We start from the raw sequence: 16,295 nt of genomic DNA, 5'->3' as shown, positions 1-16,295 counted from the left end.
AAAAGGGTTTCACTTTGAAACTGGCTGGCCTCGAACTCAGATTGTTCTGCCTCTGCTTCCTGGGATGAAAGGCGTGGGCTTCCTTGTCCAGACTGATCATTGATCTTTTTAGGGAAGACACATGATCTTCCTTTAAAAAGGAACTCACCCGTAAGCATACACATGCAGATAAATGTAATAAAAGTTAAAAAGGCTGGGGTTTGTTTTTTCAATGATTTTATATGAAGGAATTGATTTTTAAGGCTGGGCAGAAAGTGAGAGAAACTGAGATGGAGGCATCCTCTCCGTATTCAGAGTACTGAGCAGCTCCCCCTCTGAGCAGGTGTGGGAGGGGTCAGGTGATAGGACAAGTGATTGCGGGTTTGAAACACATTTCTATCAACCAAAAAAGAGGCGTGAAGTTACAGAGTGGTGTTTATTACATTAGTTATACAACCCGGAGAGAGGAGCCTGCCGCCACAGCCGTCTTGGGTTTCAGGCGGTGGTATACTGTCCTTTGTGCTTGCTTTGCCTTTTTAGCTTAGCATCAGACTTGATGAAAGGTGAGCCATTGGCAACTAAGCTTGAAATCTGCAGAACGCCCAACTATTTCTCCTGGTGTGTGTTCTTTTACTGTTCCCAAGAGAAGAGGGTGAACTATATGTGTGTGTGTGGGTGGGTGGAGGACAGGGAGCTGGCATGACTGGTTCCTGAGGGATGTATATGTGTGTTACAGACAGGACACAGTCTTTTCTGAGGCTGTCGGACCTTAGCTGTGCTTGAGTTTAGTATACAGGAAAGCATGGGAAATGTGGGGGCATCAGGCTGTCTATGACTGGATGATCTAGCCCTGTGGAGTGTGTGAGGCAGGACCTTAGGTATAACGGGAGAAGGTAATGATGGACAGATTTGGTTCTTAAGAAGACACCTAAGAACACCTGCCACAGCACTTCTGAGCACTTGCCGATCACACAAGTTTGGTGACCTTTTCAGATTTCTTACCATTTTCTGCCCTGGGCCTGTCACCCAGTGAGCAATTGAATTATCTCCTGCTGTTGTTTCTGAACCAATTGCTCTCTGATGGACAGTGTGATGTCTTTTGATTACATCATTATAAAGAAAGGATGAGACACAAATCTCATGTTCCTGGGAAGAAAGCCTAGAGTTGCTATGGACCTCGCTACCACTGGGGTGACTGCAGTCTGAGCCCCAGCTTTTGTATATTTTAAAGATCCGCCTTTGAGCTATGGTACTGAGTGAAAGGGGGGTGGGTCATGGTTCTGGGCCCCCTGGTTCATTTTTGTTTTTGTGGCCCTGGGTAGGTATCATCCCTAACATGCTACACTGAACCCTAGCTTGATTCCATGTACTGAGCTTAAAGAAAATGGAGACCTAAATCATGGAGCCGCTTGGTTAGTGGAGCTTTGTTATGTGTGTTCAGTTCACAGCAACAGTGTGATGTGGGGACAGAGGTGGGGGACATTCAGGGGCTGCTCTCAAGTCAGTTGATCCTTTTATATGGCCATAATAGCTGGCAGATTTGTTTTTCATGTCCTCCATTTTGCAGTGGGAGACAGACAGACAGATGTGCCATGTAGAGTATAGAGTTTATATAGTGGGTATTGGGAAGGAGTTATAGAGGGGACAGGAGAAGGGGGGAACAGAGAAAGAGAGAAGGGAGAGGCAGAGGCTGCCTTTTCAGAAGAAGGAGGGGGAGAGAGAGAGAGAGAAAGATGGAGTGGAGGCACATGATCTGCCTGTCTTGACAGGAAGGGGGGAGATTGAAGTGGGCAGGGCCTGTCTCTTAGGTGACAGGGCAAGCCAGCTGATTACAACACCAGCTGTGCCTGTAACTGGGGTGGTTTATGTTTCTGCATCCCCTGAACTTGTACTTGTCTCTTCCTCAGCAGAGGATTTCCTCAACGTCTTACTAGTGGCATTTAGATCTGTCCCTGGACTGGTAAGATGCTGAGAGTCCTTTGAGCTGCGGCATATCTGAGGCTAGGGTTTCCTAGGTATCTACCCTCATCTGTGTTGCATTTTACCTTGATCCCAAGACTGTTGCTCTCATCTGGTGTGCATGATGTTTTTAGATCGTGTAAGGAAAAAGGTAAATGCTTCAATAAGATGTGGCAGTCAGTAGGGCAGATTTAAAAGAGGGGCAGCATAGTGAACCCTGAAGAGTGGAGCATCAGGGATGTAAACCTCCAAGTTCTCTAGGCCAGTCGATTGTCCATTGCGGGTTCCCAGCCTCAGCCTGTTCCGCTTTGACTGCTTCCTGCTTCTCCCTTCTCCTTTCTGTTTTTCCTTCTTTTCTTGGCTGCTCTCTGCTGATGGTGGGGCCAAGACCAAAGAATCTGTTGCTTCTTGGGGGTCCAGAGCTAGTGCGTGGCAGAGCTGAGCCCAAACATTCTGCTACAGATCTTGCTTTGGCCTCATGTGTGACTTGTTCATTCCTTACTATTGATGAGGCAAAGATGAGTGCCGCTGTGCCTGTACTCCGATGACCTGTGACAGGGGGCAAGTGTGGACGCGGGGGGTGGGGGGGGTGTTCCAGGAAGTAACAGAGCCCCGCGGTGCAACTGCCAGTTCAGAAATGGCGGTGCCTCCATGGCCAGTCTTTTTCATCTGCCAATGGTGTCTTCTGAAGAGCACAGCAGACCTGTGTTTGCATTGCTGCCGACTCTGTAGTGGCTTGGTTTACCTTTCTCCCAGAACTCCCTGTCTTACCCCAGAACATCCCCTTTTCAACACAGCAGAGAAAGCTAAAATTAAAAATGGATGGGATTACTTTCTTAGAGACTAAGAAGAAAAGAAATCCCAGATGAATTTAGTGACCCCCTGTGGTAGGTTTAGATGACCTTTTTATTTTTCTGTGGATGCATTTTGAAGTCTATAGTTTTTTTATTGTAATTTTCTGTTAATGTTGCATCCCAAAGCTGATGGTGACTGAAGTTATCAAATTGTGCTTGTAGAGTTAAACGTTATCAAGATGAAAATATCTGGAGGAATAGCTTTTTATGAAAACTGATGGGTCTGGAGGTAGATAGCTTTTTTGGGTGTTAACACTAAATGAATTTTCTGTGCTTTGCCAGGGCTACTCTAAAGTTCTGCTGGTGACCCTGTGCATACCCTTTGAGGCTGTAATTGTGTTAGGTTATACTTTCTGGCTGTCATTTTGACTCAGGTTTCTACACAAAGTAGGGTTGTTGCCTTGCACACTTTCTCGATAATCAGCACTGTGTTAGTGTGACCTATAGAAGACTGACTTCATTATCAGTGTTAATTACTGATAGAATTCTTTTCCCTTCCTTTAACAGAACATCTGATCAAATTCATGACCATGGGGGATATGAAGACCCCAGACTTTGATGACCTCTTGGCAGCATTTGATATACCAGATATGGTCGATCCCAAAGCAGCGATTGAGTCTGGCCATGATGACCACGAAAGCCACATAAAGCAGAATGCTCATGTGGATGATGACTCTCACACTCCATCATCCTCGGATGTTGGCGTTAGTGTGATTGTGAAGAACGTTCGAAACATCGACTCCTCTGAGGGAGTTGAAAAAGACGGCCACAATTCCACAGGCAATGGTTTGCATAACGGGTTTCTCACAGCATCCTCTCTTGACAGCTATGGTAAGGATGGATCAAAGTCCTTAAAAGGAGACGCACCTACCTCAGAGGTGACTCTGAAAGACCCAGCCTTCAGCCAGTTCAGCCCTATCTCCAGCGCTGAAGAGTTTGATGATGATGAGAAGATAGAGGTGGACGACCCTCCTGATAAGGAAGACACAAGGTCCAGTTTCAGAGCAAATGTGTTGGCAGGCTCAGCTTCCCAGCAGGACTACGACAAGCTGAAGTCCCTTGGAGGGGAAAACGCGAGCAAGACTGGGGTCTCTACATCAGGCCATGTAGAGAAAAACAAAGTCAAGAGAGAGGCAGAAACAAATTCCATAGCCCTGAGTGTTTACGAGCCTTTTAAAAGAAAAGCAGAGGAGAAGTTGAAGGAGAGCTCTGAGAAGATGCTTGAGAGCAGGGTCCTTGATGGGAAGCTGGGCTCTGAGAAGAATGATTCCAGCCTTGCTGCTGTCACATCTTCCAAAGCGAAGTCATCCTCCAAGCTCTCTTCGTGCATAGCTGCCATCGCAGCACTGAGTGCTAAAAAGGCAGCTTCAGATTCCTGCAAAGAACCTGTGGCCAACTCAAGGGAAGCTTCTCCATTACCAAAGGAAGTGAATGACAGTCCCAAACCCGCCGACAAGTCTCCTGAGTCCCAGAATCTCATTGATGGCACCAAGAAAGCCTCCCTGAAGCCATCGGATAGTCCCAGGAGTGTGTGCAGTGAGAACAGCAGCAAAGGCTCCCCGTCCTCTCCTGTGGGGTCTACCCCAGCAATCCCCAAAGTTCGTATCAAGACCATTAAGACATCTTCTGGGGAGATCAAGAGGACGGTGACCAGAGTGTTGCCAGAAGTGGATCTGGACGCTGGGAAGAAGCCTTCTGAGCAGGCAGCATCCGTGATGGCGTCTGTGACGTCGCTTCTCTCATCTTCAGCGTCAGCCGCTGTCCTTTCCTCTCCCCCCAGGGCACCTCTGCAAACGGCCATGGTTACCAGTGCAGTTTCCCCAGCAGAGCTGACCCCCAAACAGGTCACCATCAAGCCCGTGGCTACTGCTTTCCTTCCTGTGTCTGCTGTCAAGACGGCAGGGTCTCAAGTCATCAATCTGAAGCTTGCTAACAACACAACAGTGAAAGCCACAGTCATATCTGCTGCCTCTGTTCAGAGTGCCAGCAGCGCCATCATCAAAGCTGCCAATGCCATCCAGCAGCAAACCGTTGTGGTGCCAGCATCCAGCCTGGCCAATGCCAAACTCGTGCCAAAGACTGTGCACCTTGCCAACCTTAACCTTCTGCCTCAGGGTGCCCAGGCCACCTCTGAACTCCGCCAAGTGCTAACCAAACCTCAGCAACAAATAAAGCAGGCAATAATCAATGCAGCGGCCTCCCAGCCACCTAAAAAAGTGTCCCGAGTCCAGGTGGTATCATCCTTGCAGAGTTCTGTGGTGGAAGCCTTCAACAAGGTGCTGAGCAGCGTCAATCCAGTCCCTGTTTACATCCCAAACCTCAGTCCTCCCGCCAATGCAGGGATCACGTTACCGATGCGTGGGTATAAGTGCTTGGAGTGTGGGGACTCCTTCGCCCTGGAAAAGAGCCTGAGCCAGCACTATGACAGGCGTAGTGTGCGCATCGAAGTAACGTGCAACCACTGTACAAAGAACCTTGTTTTTTACAACAAATGCAGCCTCCTTTCCCATGCCCGAGGGCATAAGGAGAAAGGAGTGGTGATGCAGTGCTCCCACTTAATCCTCAAACCCGTCCCCGCAGACCAGATGATAGTTTCTCCGTCTAGCAATACTACCACCTCCACTCTGCAGAGCTCCGGGGGAGCTGGCACACACACTGTAACCAAAATCCAGTCTGGCACAACTGGGGCAGTTATTTCCGCGCCTCCAAGCACACCCGTCAGCCCAGCCATGCCCCTAGACGAAGATCCCTCCAAGCTCTGTAGACACAGTCTCAAATGTCTGGAGTGTAATGAAGTCTTCCAGGATGAGACGGCTCTGGCTACGCACTTCCAGCATGCTGCAGATACAAGTGGACAAGTAGAGTATCATTTAAATCTGGGTGTTTCGGTGATGAGTCTGTAGCCACGAGTGCTCCGTCAGATACCGTGAATTAGGGGTGGCAGTACAGTTACGTGAAGGAGTGTGTGTGTGTGTGTGTGTGTGTGTGTGTGTGTGTGTGTGTAAGCACGGGGAAGGCAAAAGATAGTTTTCATAGTATAAGTACAGTGTTGAAATACATGGGGAATTCTTTTAGCCAGGTGTATGCTCTGGCTGAATTATAGTGTTAGGAATTGTTCAGGCATTGGAATATATAGTGGAAGTCTGAGATTTAGCTGTAACTTTAGAGCATCATCCCATCATAGTGCCTAGTTTGGATTACATTGGCACAGTATGAAGTTTTACTCATGGTTTTAGAGTTTTGACAATTGCTGGTATGTATAACACTGAAGCGACTTATAAACACATCTGTTAGGCACCTACTTTAAGGCATATCTACTTAGGATCTGTGGTTCAACAGTATGATCAGTAATGTTCATGGCAAACCATGTGGCACAGTAAATCTTTGTGTCTTTGCATTTTTTTTTGAGGTGAAGTACAGGTTGCTGTTGGTGAAATACATTTTATCATTTGCATCATCTCATTGACTTTCTCATTGACTTTCTCCATGAAGCAACAGTTGCCTGATGTAGAGGTTGTGTAACAAGCATTCCTAACATGCTGAGTGAAATAATTCCCAAGTAGAGAGAACATGGTACATACATGCATGTCATTCGGTGAGAAAAGTTATGTGACTCAAAAGGGAGGGGCTAGGTTGTGCTCCTGTCTGAGGCATCTCAGAAGGTCCAGTGGTTGGTGACCTTCCCTTCGTTTCCCCCAGGAATATGTTCACTAGGAGCCCTGTACAGTGGTCTGAAACCTGGTACTCTCTGTAGCTTTTCATTGTCAGCGGCTGGCTTAAACTATTTGTAGGGTTTGGGGAAAGAAAAGATAACAATAATACCTGTTTTGTTGTTGTTTTATATATTTTTCTTCTGTGTTTTATGTCTAGTTGAAGTGGAAGCGGCGAGTCTTGACCATATTTCTGTAGGCTTGGGAGTTTCATGTGTCCCGGAAGAGGATGAGTTGCCACACCAGCCCTGGCTCTCAGAGCATGGTGATGATAGTTGGGTTCTGTCCATTCACATACCCCCTTATCTTGTCACCCATTCCCACTAAGGGCAGTCTTCCTCTTCACCATGAAAATAAAAGCCCCAAAGCCGTTTCCTGAGTGGTTTGTGCTGCTGTATGCCAGTGGGCGGTGGCACGGTGGGCTGGTTTGGAGCTGCCGTTAGTTATGTCGTTTCTTTGGGACCTGGAAGGTGTGGGTAGAGTAGCACCCTGTGCTCTCCAGCTTCTGTTTTCAGTTAGGGTCAGACAGCGGTGAAGCGCTCTCTCCTGGGGGAAAGAGATGAATGTCTCTTGTTGCTTGCTCATCATTTTCTCGTATTTTGCTGGAACAAGTAAAACCTGCAGATCACGTACATCACCTGGAGTCCAAGGGAATGAGTCATGGCAAATGTACATTAAGTAAAACATACACACCCTTTCTCCAGTTAGCCTAGGTCACCCACCGGGCTCCCCAAGAGGTGCTATTTAGTAAGCTTCTGCTTCTGCGTAGCCAGCTCTCTTCAGGGTCCTGTCAGCGCTGCCCGGTGTTGTAGTCTCCTCTTGGCACTTGCTTCCTTGTCTCTCATGGCAACCATGGTCCAGAAGACCTCGTGTACAGTCTCCTGTGATGCGCAGACAGCTGGCTCACCTCGTCAGCAGCTGGGGCCCTAGCTAGTCCAGCCTTGTGTGGAATGGTTCTTCTTGCATCTATTTGGAGCTACTTTAAGACTTTTCTAAAGCTGGGAAAGCACTATAGCTTATGATGCAGTGGGAGCTTGGGTGGCCCTCCTCCATTGCTGACGTAGCAACAGAAGGTAGGGCTGCAGTGTTTGTGAAGGGATCACAGTTTTTATCCATTTTTTAGCTTGACAGCCACATCAGTTTCAGTCTCAGTTCAGGAAATGCCTACCTGGTGAAAAAGTATCCTCCATGAGAATGGCACGTACATTTTTTTCTCTTACTTGAGATGTGGAGGTTGGACCAGGGTACCTGCAGGACCAAAGGCTTTCCCAAGCCTGTTTCCTGTCCACGGATTCAAAACCTACTTTTATTTTCTATTTTCTCATTAATCTCCTCACTCTTGGTTACTCGTTGGTGGATTGAGAAACAGCGTTTCTTCGTTCTTAACAGTTATAAAAGCTCCTTTGTCCTCATACGCTGGCATACTCTGAGCAGGTTCCCAGTTCCCTCAGAGCCACCTTGAGATGAGCTCCAGTGTTGGATCTTCTGCATGTTAGTCTTAGTTAAAAACTCATCTCTAGTAGATTCCTGGAGTGATTGTGCCGGCTCTGTTAGATTCTCAGAAAGTTTGAAAGCGGCCTTGGGGGCCCTCAACTAACAGGTGCCTTACACTTTGGGCATTGCCTTTCAGTTTGGGTTAGCTGGGTCTAGAGAAGGGATCACTGTTTCATTGGTAGCAGGTTCTAATTTTATTATTTGGAGATAATTGTAGAGACATGTAAGAAATATGAGACGTTCTCTGTGTACCCTACCCTTCATTCAGTTCCCCGATGGTAGCAACCCACGGAAACGTATAACAGTATCGCCGTCAAGACACTGACATCACTGTGGTCAGGCGGCACAATAACTCCACCCTCATGAGAATAGCTCCCACTGCTGCCTCTCTGTGTCCCAACCTCTGGCAACTGCTGCCTGTTTGGATTTCTATAATTTTGCCAGTTCTAGGACATTAAAATAAGAAAACCATGCAGCGTGTAAGTGGATTAGCCTGTTTCAATCAGTACAGTTCCCTGGAAATGCACCTAGGTTGTTGCCTGTATCAGTACAGATGCTCTCTGAGGGTTCGCAGCAAACCCATCATAAGCTGAAAGTTTAAGAAGATGCGCAAGACAAGACCAAATACCCTAGCTTCGAAACACAGTACACTGTGGTATGTTGTTTGCCTTTTGATCGTGTGGCTCCGAGGCTGACTGCCCAGCACTGAACAGTGTGTAGCCCACACCTGGGTGAGGTCAGGATCCAGGATTCCAAGTGTGCTTTTACTGGGTGTATCATGTCAATATTCTGAGCCAGTCACAGCTAGTTTGGGATCCTCTGTAGCCCATTCTGTTTTATTGCTGTGTAGTAGTGTAAGCATATGGTTGTACCATAGTTCTGGTTTTTTGTTTTTGTTTTTAAATTTCAAAAATGTTGGGTTGAAGAGATGGCTTAGCAGTTAAGAGGACTTGCTGCCCTGGCATAGGACCCTGGTTTGTTTCTCCCCCATACAGCGACTCATACCTGTTAACTCTAGTTGGGGCATATAGATCCCTCTTCTGACCTCTGAGTACTGCACACACATGGTGCTCATACACGCATGCCAAACACTCATACACATTAAGATTAAATATTTAAAAATGTGTTTGTGCTCATGTACACTTGTACCTGTGTTCATTCACGTGTGTGTGTGCATGTGTATTCCTTCAAGGGGTTGGCAGCTAGTGTTTCCTTATTGCTCTCCACCTTACTGGAGTGCTTCATATACACCTGCATTTGTGTCCCAGTGCTTGTCCCGTGCCTGTGTGGGTGCTAGGGATTGAACTGAGGGCCACTACAAGAGCAGCAAGTGCTTTTAAGGGCTGAGCCGTTTCCCCAGGCCTTCCACCTTCTACCTCACTGTCTTCCATGGGAAACAGGAGCGGCCTCATTTGCTACAGAGAAATCCTGTCAGCCCTGTGGCAGGAAATATGTTAAAAGTATAAAGTAGTTTGAGCAGCACATTGGCATCGTTATGGTCTGAGTCTTTTAGTCCTCGAACACAGCCTCATCCCATTTATTTAGGCCTTTGTTTGTGCTTTCCTACATGTAAGTTCAGTTCATGTTTTGATAGGTTTTGGTTGCTTCATCAGTTGACCAATCAGTCAGTTGTTTGTGCTATTGGGAATGAAACCCAGAGCTCCAGAGGTACTTGAAGTACATCCCTGATGAGGGTAGTCTTGAACTCACCGATACCCACCTTTGATTGCCGGAATGAAAGGAATTCCCTTCCCGGCCGTTTGTCCTGTCTTTAATGTCTGGAAATGGTCACCTTCTCTTCCACCGCCTTTCCAACAGCTCATAGGTGAGGCTAGCTTCCACTCCAGCCCCTAGCATCCATATACCCAAAGAGTCTGGGGTGTTCTGTGGAAGCTTCACCCCAAATCCCCTCCCCCATCTCTCTCCAAACCCTGTGGCAGCTCAGAAAGCCCAACAAATAAGACCCCTCTCCCAGAGATGCTCAAGACCACTCCCACATGGTATTTAAACTGCCACCCAGAAAACAGACACTTCTTTGGGGTCTCTCTTCCCTGTCTACTCTTTGGGGGGCTGGAAGATCATCCGGGAGCATTTTGCCCATTAAACCTGGGCATTTTCTAATTCCGTTTGATTTGATCTGATTTGGATTGCTGCGCTGGCGGACAGGTTTATTGAGGTGCAGAAACTTTTCATCAGAACTCTTATTTTTTTTAATTAATTGTTTTTGATCAACATACAAAGAAATAAATGTATGGCTTTTTCATGTATACTATTCTGGATTTTTTTGTTGTTTTTTTTGTTTTGTTTGTTTTTTGTTTTTCAAGACACAGTTTCTCTGTGTAGCCCTGGCTGTCTGGAACTCACTCTGAAGACCAGGCTGGTCTCAAACTCACAGAGCTCCACCTGCATCTACCTCCTGAGTGCTGGGATTAAAGGTGTGTGCCACCACATCTGGTGCTCTGTTGTGGCTTTATTTGTCTCGTTCTTTGCTTCATTCTTCTCCCATGCTGGTCCACTTCCTCTCGGCAAAGAGCCCCCTTCTTTCAGGTCGTGTGTGTTCTAGTTGGGTCTTCTCTTTGACTGGCCGATCTCCACCCAGCGCCAGTCTTCCCCCTCAGCCCCATCCTTTAGAGGATAACTTCCTTTCTTCCCTCACATGGGCCTTCAACTTTCTCCTGGACTCTCAGCTATTTTGAGTAGCTCAGCCCTGGCTCCCCTCATTCTCTTTCTTCCCAGTGCTGGGGTTGGAACCAGAGCATCCTTCGTGTTGTCTGTTTCTCCACCCAGTGCTGTACTCCTCGCCCCCCACAGGTTTCCTGCCTTTTATCTTCCCTCTTCTTTCTTACTTTTTGTCTCCTGTGTATTTTTAGAACAGACCTTCGTTTTCCCTGTGCTTCTGAACCCAGCAAGGCTTTCTCCTGAGAATACTGCTGTGGCTCTCTCCACAGACTCCCGCCTGCGTGTGCAGCCTTTGGGGACGGTGCCCATGTCACTTAGCTGTCTCTGTTGTCCCTTCCCTGTTTTATGAATGCTGTGTAGGAAACCTGCAGTCACCCCAGGACAGCTGAACACCTCTTTGTCAGGAGCTGGCGCCTTGCTCAGCCGTGGCCTGGCAGTCTCTGGAGAGAGCCGGCTTGCCACACAGAGCTTCAGTACACTCCTTTGCCTTACGCTGCTATGTCCATGACTAAGTCATGGGATCTTATCATGTGCCGGAGGTGATGTGGTCCAGGAATCCCAGCGTTTGCTTGAGTAGGTTCTGGAGAGGCTCTTGTTTCTTCACTGCAGCATGGGACCAAGCAAGCAGTGCAATGAACAGGGAGCTGTGGGTAAGCTACACAACTTACACGCTCACATGCACTCGAGATACACACTGGTGCTCACATCACACTCAGACACACTCTTGCACTCACACACACGGGCTCAGATTCCTTCCTGCGCTTACATGGACACAGACTCATGAACTCACTTATGCACTCACAGGCCACAGTTGGGGCTCCTTTTCACTGCCTGATGCATACGCCTGCTTTAGGCACCTTGAACAAGGCAGTGGGTAGAGAGTCTGAGAAGCGCTCCTGTCTGAAATGTTCAAGAACTGCTGTCTGCAGGTTTAGTAGTTGATGCTGGGATACATTGGAGTGCCATGCTTCACCTCTTAGTAAAACATGGCTAAATTCAGTCAGCTGCAGGCTGGAAATGCATAGTGTAAGCTCTTAGTTGTTAAAACACCCTTCCTTTCTGTGGGTTTCACAGTAGCCGTAAAATCAGAGACTGTAACCGGCTCTTTGGTACGCTCTTTTATTTTGCTATTGGAAAAGCAAATGTCCAATTAGTGGCAGTGCTGGGACTTGGGGCAAGTGTCCTTCGTTGCCAACTCATTGTCTCTCCTTCATTATGTTGCTGCCCAACACAGAAACTTAGGACTTTACAGTTGAGGACCTAAGTAGAAACTGGAGCTTGCATCCACATTGTCCCCGGACTGCAGTAGCTGAAGGAGGTGTTCATTCACAATCTGCTGGGTCCTCACTTTGAGAGACTAAGTACTCATTTCAGTTTCAGAAGCTTTCTGGGCATTACAATTTTTCTTTTTAATATTTAAAATTACATTTATGAATGGTGTGTGTGTACCACATGCATGCTTGGTGCCCACAGTGGTTGGAAGAGAGCATTGGATCCCCTGGAACTGGAGTCTCTAATGGTTGTAAGTGGACATGGGTTCTTTTAACTATTGAGCTACTTCTTGAGCCCCTCTGAGCAATTGCAAAAATTACTTTATGTTTTGGAGCTGGTGAGGTGGTTCAGCAGGATGTGCCTGTCACACCAAGCTTGAGGATCTGAGTTCATCCCTGGAATCTACATACTGGAAGGAGAGAGCCAGGCCCTCCCACCATTGTTCTCTGATCTCCACATGAATGCCTGTATTCCTATACCTACACGTGGTTATGTGTGTGTGCACGCAGGCATGTGTGGAGTACCCTGGAAGTACCGTCAGTTGTGAGCTGCCTGGTTCTGGAATCTGCAGTCTCAGCAAGAGCAGTGTGGGCTTTTAACTGCTGAGCCATCTCTTCAGTCCCCTTTCTGGGAATCTCTAACACGGCGTACTATACATTAAATTCTTTCGAGCAGTATCTGCCTGTTCTCATTTCTAGATAAACTGTTCTCAGGCGCAGAAGTCTTGGAGCATCCTGCCCCACCCCGTCTTTATCAGAAGACTAAGTTTCCTTCCTCCACTTGTCTTTTTCACCCTCTTCCCTCGCCACATTGGAGACTAAACGAGGCCTTAGTTAGGCATGCTAGGCAAGTGTCTTGTTGCTGAGTTCCACTCACAGCCTCTGGGGTTTGTATTTTTAGACAGGCTCTTGCTGTTACTCAGGCTGCACTTGAACTCACGATCCCCTTGCCCAAATGCAGGGATTACAGATGTGGGCCACTGGCTTTCTGCTGAAGACTTTCAGGCACTGCTCCCTAGACTGCTAATTTCGTCCTGTTCTGACTAGTCCTGCCCTGCCGACTAGTCTTAACAAGTCCACATCCTCTAGAAACGGTCACCTGAGCGGATTATGTGTGGCTGCCTTACAGCGTCAGTCAGCCAGCTCTGGATGTGGCAAGTGGTTTAGAAACAACTGCTAACCAGCTAGCCCTGGGAACAAAGGATACATGTAATCAGGATGTGACACATGCTTGTCACCCCCACTTAAGCGGGATTGGGAGTAAAGCGTTTTCTGTTCTCTTCTAATTGTGAAGATGTGAAAGCCAGGAAAGAAACTGCTAAGCTTCATCATGACCACTAAAAGCATCATCTTACCGTCATGCAGTTTATGGAACTGGTGCAGGGCACAGGCATTGACTCAGCTAGGCCCCTGCTGAGCTGCAGTGATCTGGCTTTTGGCCCGAGTGTTTTGCAGGCCCTAGGCCTACTTGCTTTACTTGTGAGAGGTGCTTTGTGTGGTTATGGTCGCTAGCCTCGCTCGCCCTTCCCCTGTTCACTTTTCTCAGGCTCTGTTTCTCCCTAAAAGAACAAACTGAGACAAAGAATTGTGTTCCTTGTTGCTCAGGTAATTCCTCACTGTGCAAAGAGGGTGCTGAGTCCCCCTGTCCAGCTTCTTAACAGGATGTCCGGTCCCACCCCCTCCCCCAGCCTCTGTTGTTATGCCAGCTGTCAACTCAGGCCGCTGCTGGCTGCCTGCCCATCAGGCTCAGGAAGGACTGTGACCTTTCCAGCTCCCTTTCCCTCGGCTTCTAGTGCTGCTGTACTATTGACAAGTAAAATTAGTTGAAAAATCATTCCCTGAGCAAACAAAACTGCCCCAGAGAAGAAATTAGCTGCTTTCTACCTGATCATCAAAACCTTTATGCATGTTCCAATGGCACTAAGCCTAATGTCCAGAGACACAAATCCATGTGCATGTGTTTCTTCTCTTTTGTTCTCTTTCTGAGCCACGCACTACTGGGTTCAACTGCCACGTCTCCTTCTGAGTTGCCTAGCAGCCGTAGTTGGTGCCAATTAGGAAAACTTTATTTGACTTAAACAAAAAGGAAGGGAAAACCAGACCACAAAGACCCCGTTTGCTCTCCTGTGCTCAGTGTGTCCTCTGAGTCCAGACAATGTGCATTTTGTCACGGATTCAGAGCATCCCAGAGAGCTGGTGGAATCTCTGCTGTCTGCAGCAAGGACAGTTATGCAATCTGAGGCCGCACGGTTAAGGAAACAATGTCATGTGAGTTCAGAAACATGGGTACTATGCAAACATCAAGGAGAGTGCTTTCACCAGAAATGGGATGGAGGTGAGGCGTGCAGCAGTCAGCCGAGAGAGAAACACAGGGGTAGTGTGGGTATGTGCACAGATGTGTGTGCACCTGTATAAACTGAAGGTAAGGTCCCTGCATGTCCACTGTGATCGCTGACCACCTCCCTTTTCAAGAACTCCAGGATTGAACGCGTTTGGCTTGAGGCTGGAGTCCCTATCTTCCTTCTTTACTTCTGGGTCTGACATGGGTGGAAGCCTCAGCTGGTGGCTGCCCGTGGTTGGGAAAGGTGGAGCTGTGATAATGGTGATCTTGGGTGATAATCAGGTGATGAGCATAATGAGTTGCTCATTTTATATGTATTGTATTGCTTGTCATTATTTCTTAATGGATGATAATGTAAGTCTTTTTGTTTTTAGCTTTTATACAACACATGACCCTTGTTCTTTTAAAGTTTCTTTTCTTTTAGCTTTGTACTATTACAGAAGTAGTATAATCACGTTTTAGGTATGGGAGAAGCTATAGGGAAAGAGAAACTAATTTATTGTCTTAACATAAACGGGTCATCTTTGACATTCAGGTTTATTTGTTCGTGTTTCTCAACTCTGTTTTTGTGATGGTTCAGTTCATGTGATCCCATTCCACTCTTTCCGCTGCCTCTCCACCCGAGCCTGATTGATCCTGGTCCTTGCCTTAGTAGCAGTGGGTATAGAACACATTTCTTATGTTATTAAGTCTCATTTCTTCTTCTGTAAAATGAAGATATTATTGACTTCATAGATTATGAGAAATAAATGATACAATGTATTTTATCTATATTAAGTTCCTAATGTATTGAAAGAACTTAATTCACTGCTTGAGTCATGGTGAAATGAAACCAATCCATATCTAAATCTATATTAATATCTCTCTCTATACATGAGTATGTGTGTATATACCTTTGAATGTGTGCATATGTGAACGTAGAGACATATATGTAAAATGTTTTTTGACTTATTTTAGAATTGAAAGTAAGTGCACACCAAGATGCCTCCATAATTCTCCCTGGGATGATGGCTGTGGAGAAGGTGGAAGCCTGTAGTTCATAGTGAGTGATTGCCAATGACTATGTAATGACAGCGGGCTCTTGTAACTAGGACTCTGTTGACTGGTTCCGTTGTTGTGCATGTTTTAACCTTTGAAGAATGTCTTATTAGGAGTGGCATCGTTTAGTGACGTTAAACTCATCAACACTGCCTGTAATGCTCTCATTTTGTGTTTACAATAAACATTTCATGGGATAAAGCTTGTATTTCAGTCCTTTCAGGAGAAAAACCAAGAAGTAATTGTCTTTCTTTCTTTCTCTTTTGGTTTTTCGAGACAGGATTTTACTGTGTAGCTTTAGCTGCCCTGGAACTTGTTCTGTAGACCAGAATGGCCTCCATCTTACAGAGATGCCTGCCTCTACCTCCTGAGTGCTGGGGTTAAAGGTGTGCACCACCTCTGCCTGGCAAGAAATAATTTTCAAGTGAGTTTTCTCTTTTTCTTAGCATAAGTCACTTCAGAACTTAAATTTTTGGGCTTAATTTGAGATAACTATGAAGAATTAAAGATTTTTTTTTGAACTGCTGTCAATCTGAAAGAGTATTTTTAATCTCAGAAGAATCTATAGTTTGAGGCTTTCTTTGACTTTAATGCAGATGATTTATTTTAGAATGCAAGAGGTACTTGGTTTTGCACAAATGTCTGAAAAGTGTATGAATTTTATCTCTCATTCTGTTGGATTTGTTTTGAGGATGGTAGTCAGTTTATATTAACTGAGTATTTTTGTTTATGTTTTAAAAATATATTTATACTTACATTTAAGGGGATGGAGGATAGGATAGAGTATTTGGGTTTTTTTGATAATTAAATATTTTTCTTCAAAGAAGATCTCAGGTTTTTTTGCCTTTCTTTTAATACAATCAGATTTTAAGCTTTGTAAAATTTCTAAGCCCTGCAAATTTCAATTTAATGTCCAAATTTATGTATCTGAGCTTGAGTTTTTGATTTTTATGATTTTATAAATCATAAT

At 46.1% G+C, this 16,295-nt stretch overlaps 1 protein-coding gene across 16 annotated transcripts in view; it reads left to right on the top strand.

The window, feature by feature from the left end:
• Nucleotides 1-16,295, top strand: part of Znf532 (zinc finger protein 532) — a 110,295-nt gene that overhangs the window by 45,054 nt on the left and 48,946 nt on the right. For all 16 annotated transcript variants that reach the window (XM_087895977.1, XM_087895969.1, XM_087895975.1 and 13 more), the window contains one exon: nucleotides 3,300-5,650. In XM_087895977.1, the coding sequence (XP_087752103.1) occupies nucleotides 3,317-5,650 (2,334 nt within the window). In that variant the 5' untranslated portion in view covers nucleotides 3,300-3,316. The remainder of the gene's footprint in view (nucleotides 1-3,299; nucleotides 5,651-16,295) is intronic.

This window comes from Myodes glareolus, chromosome 13, assembly GCF_982192425.1.
Source record: "Myodes glareolus chromosome 13, mMyoGla1.1, whole genome shotgun sequence".
NCBI classification, from domain to species: domain Eukaryota; kingdom Metazoa; phylum Chordata; class Mammalia; order Rodentia; family Cricetidae; genus Myodes; species Myodes glareolus.
The sequence above is the reverse complement of the archived record's forward strand: the minus strand, read 5'-3'. Positions and strand labels throughout refer to the sequence as shown.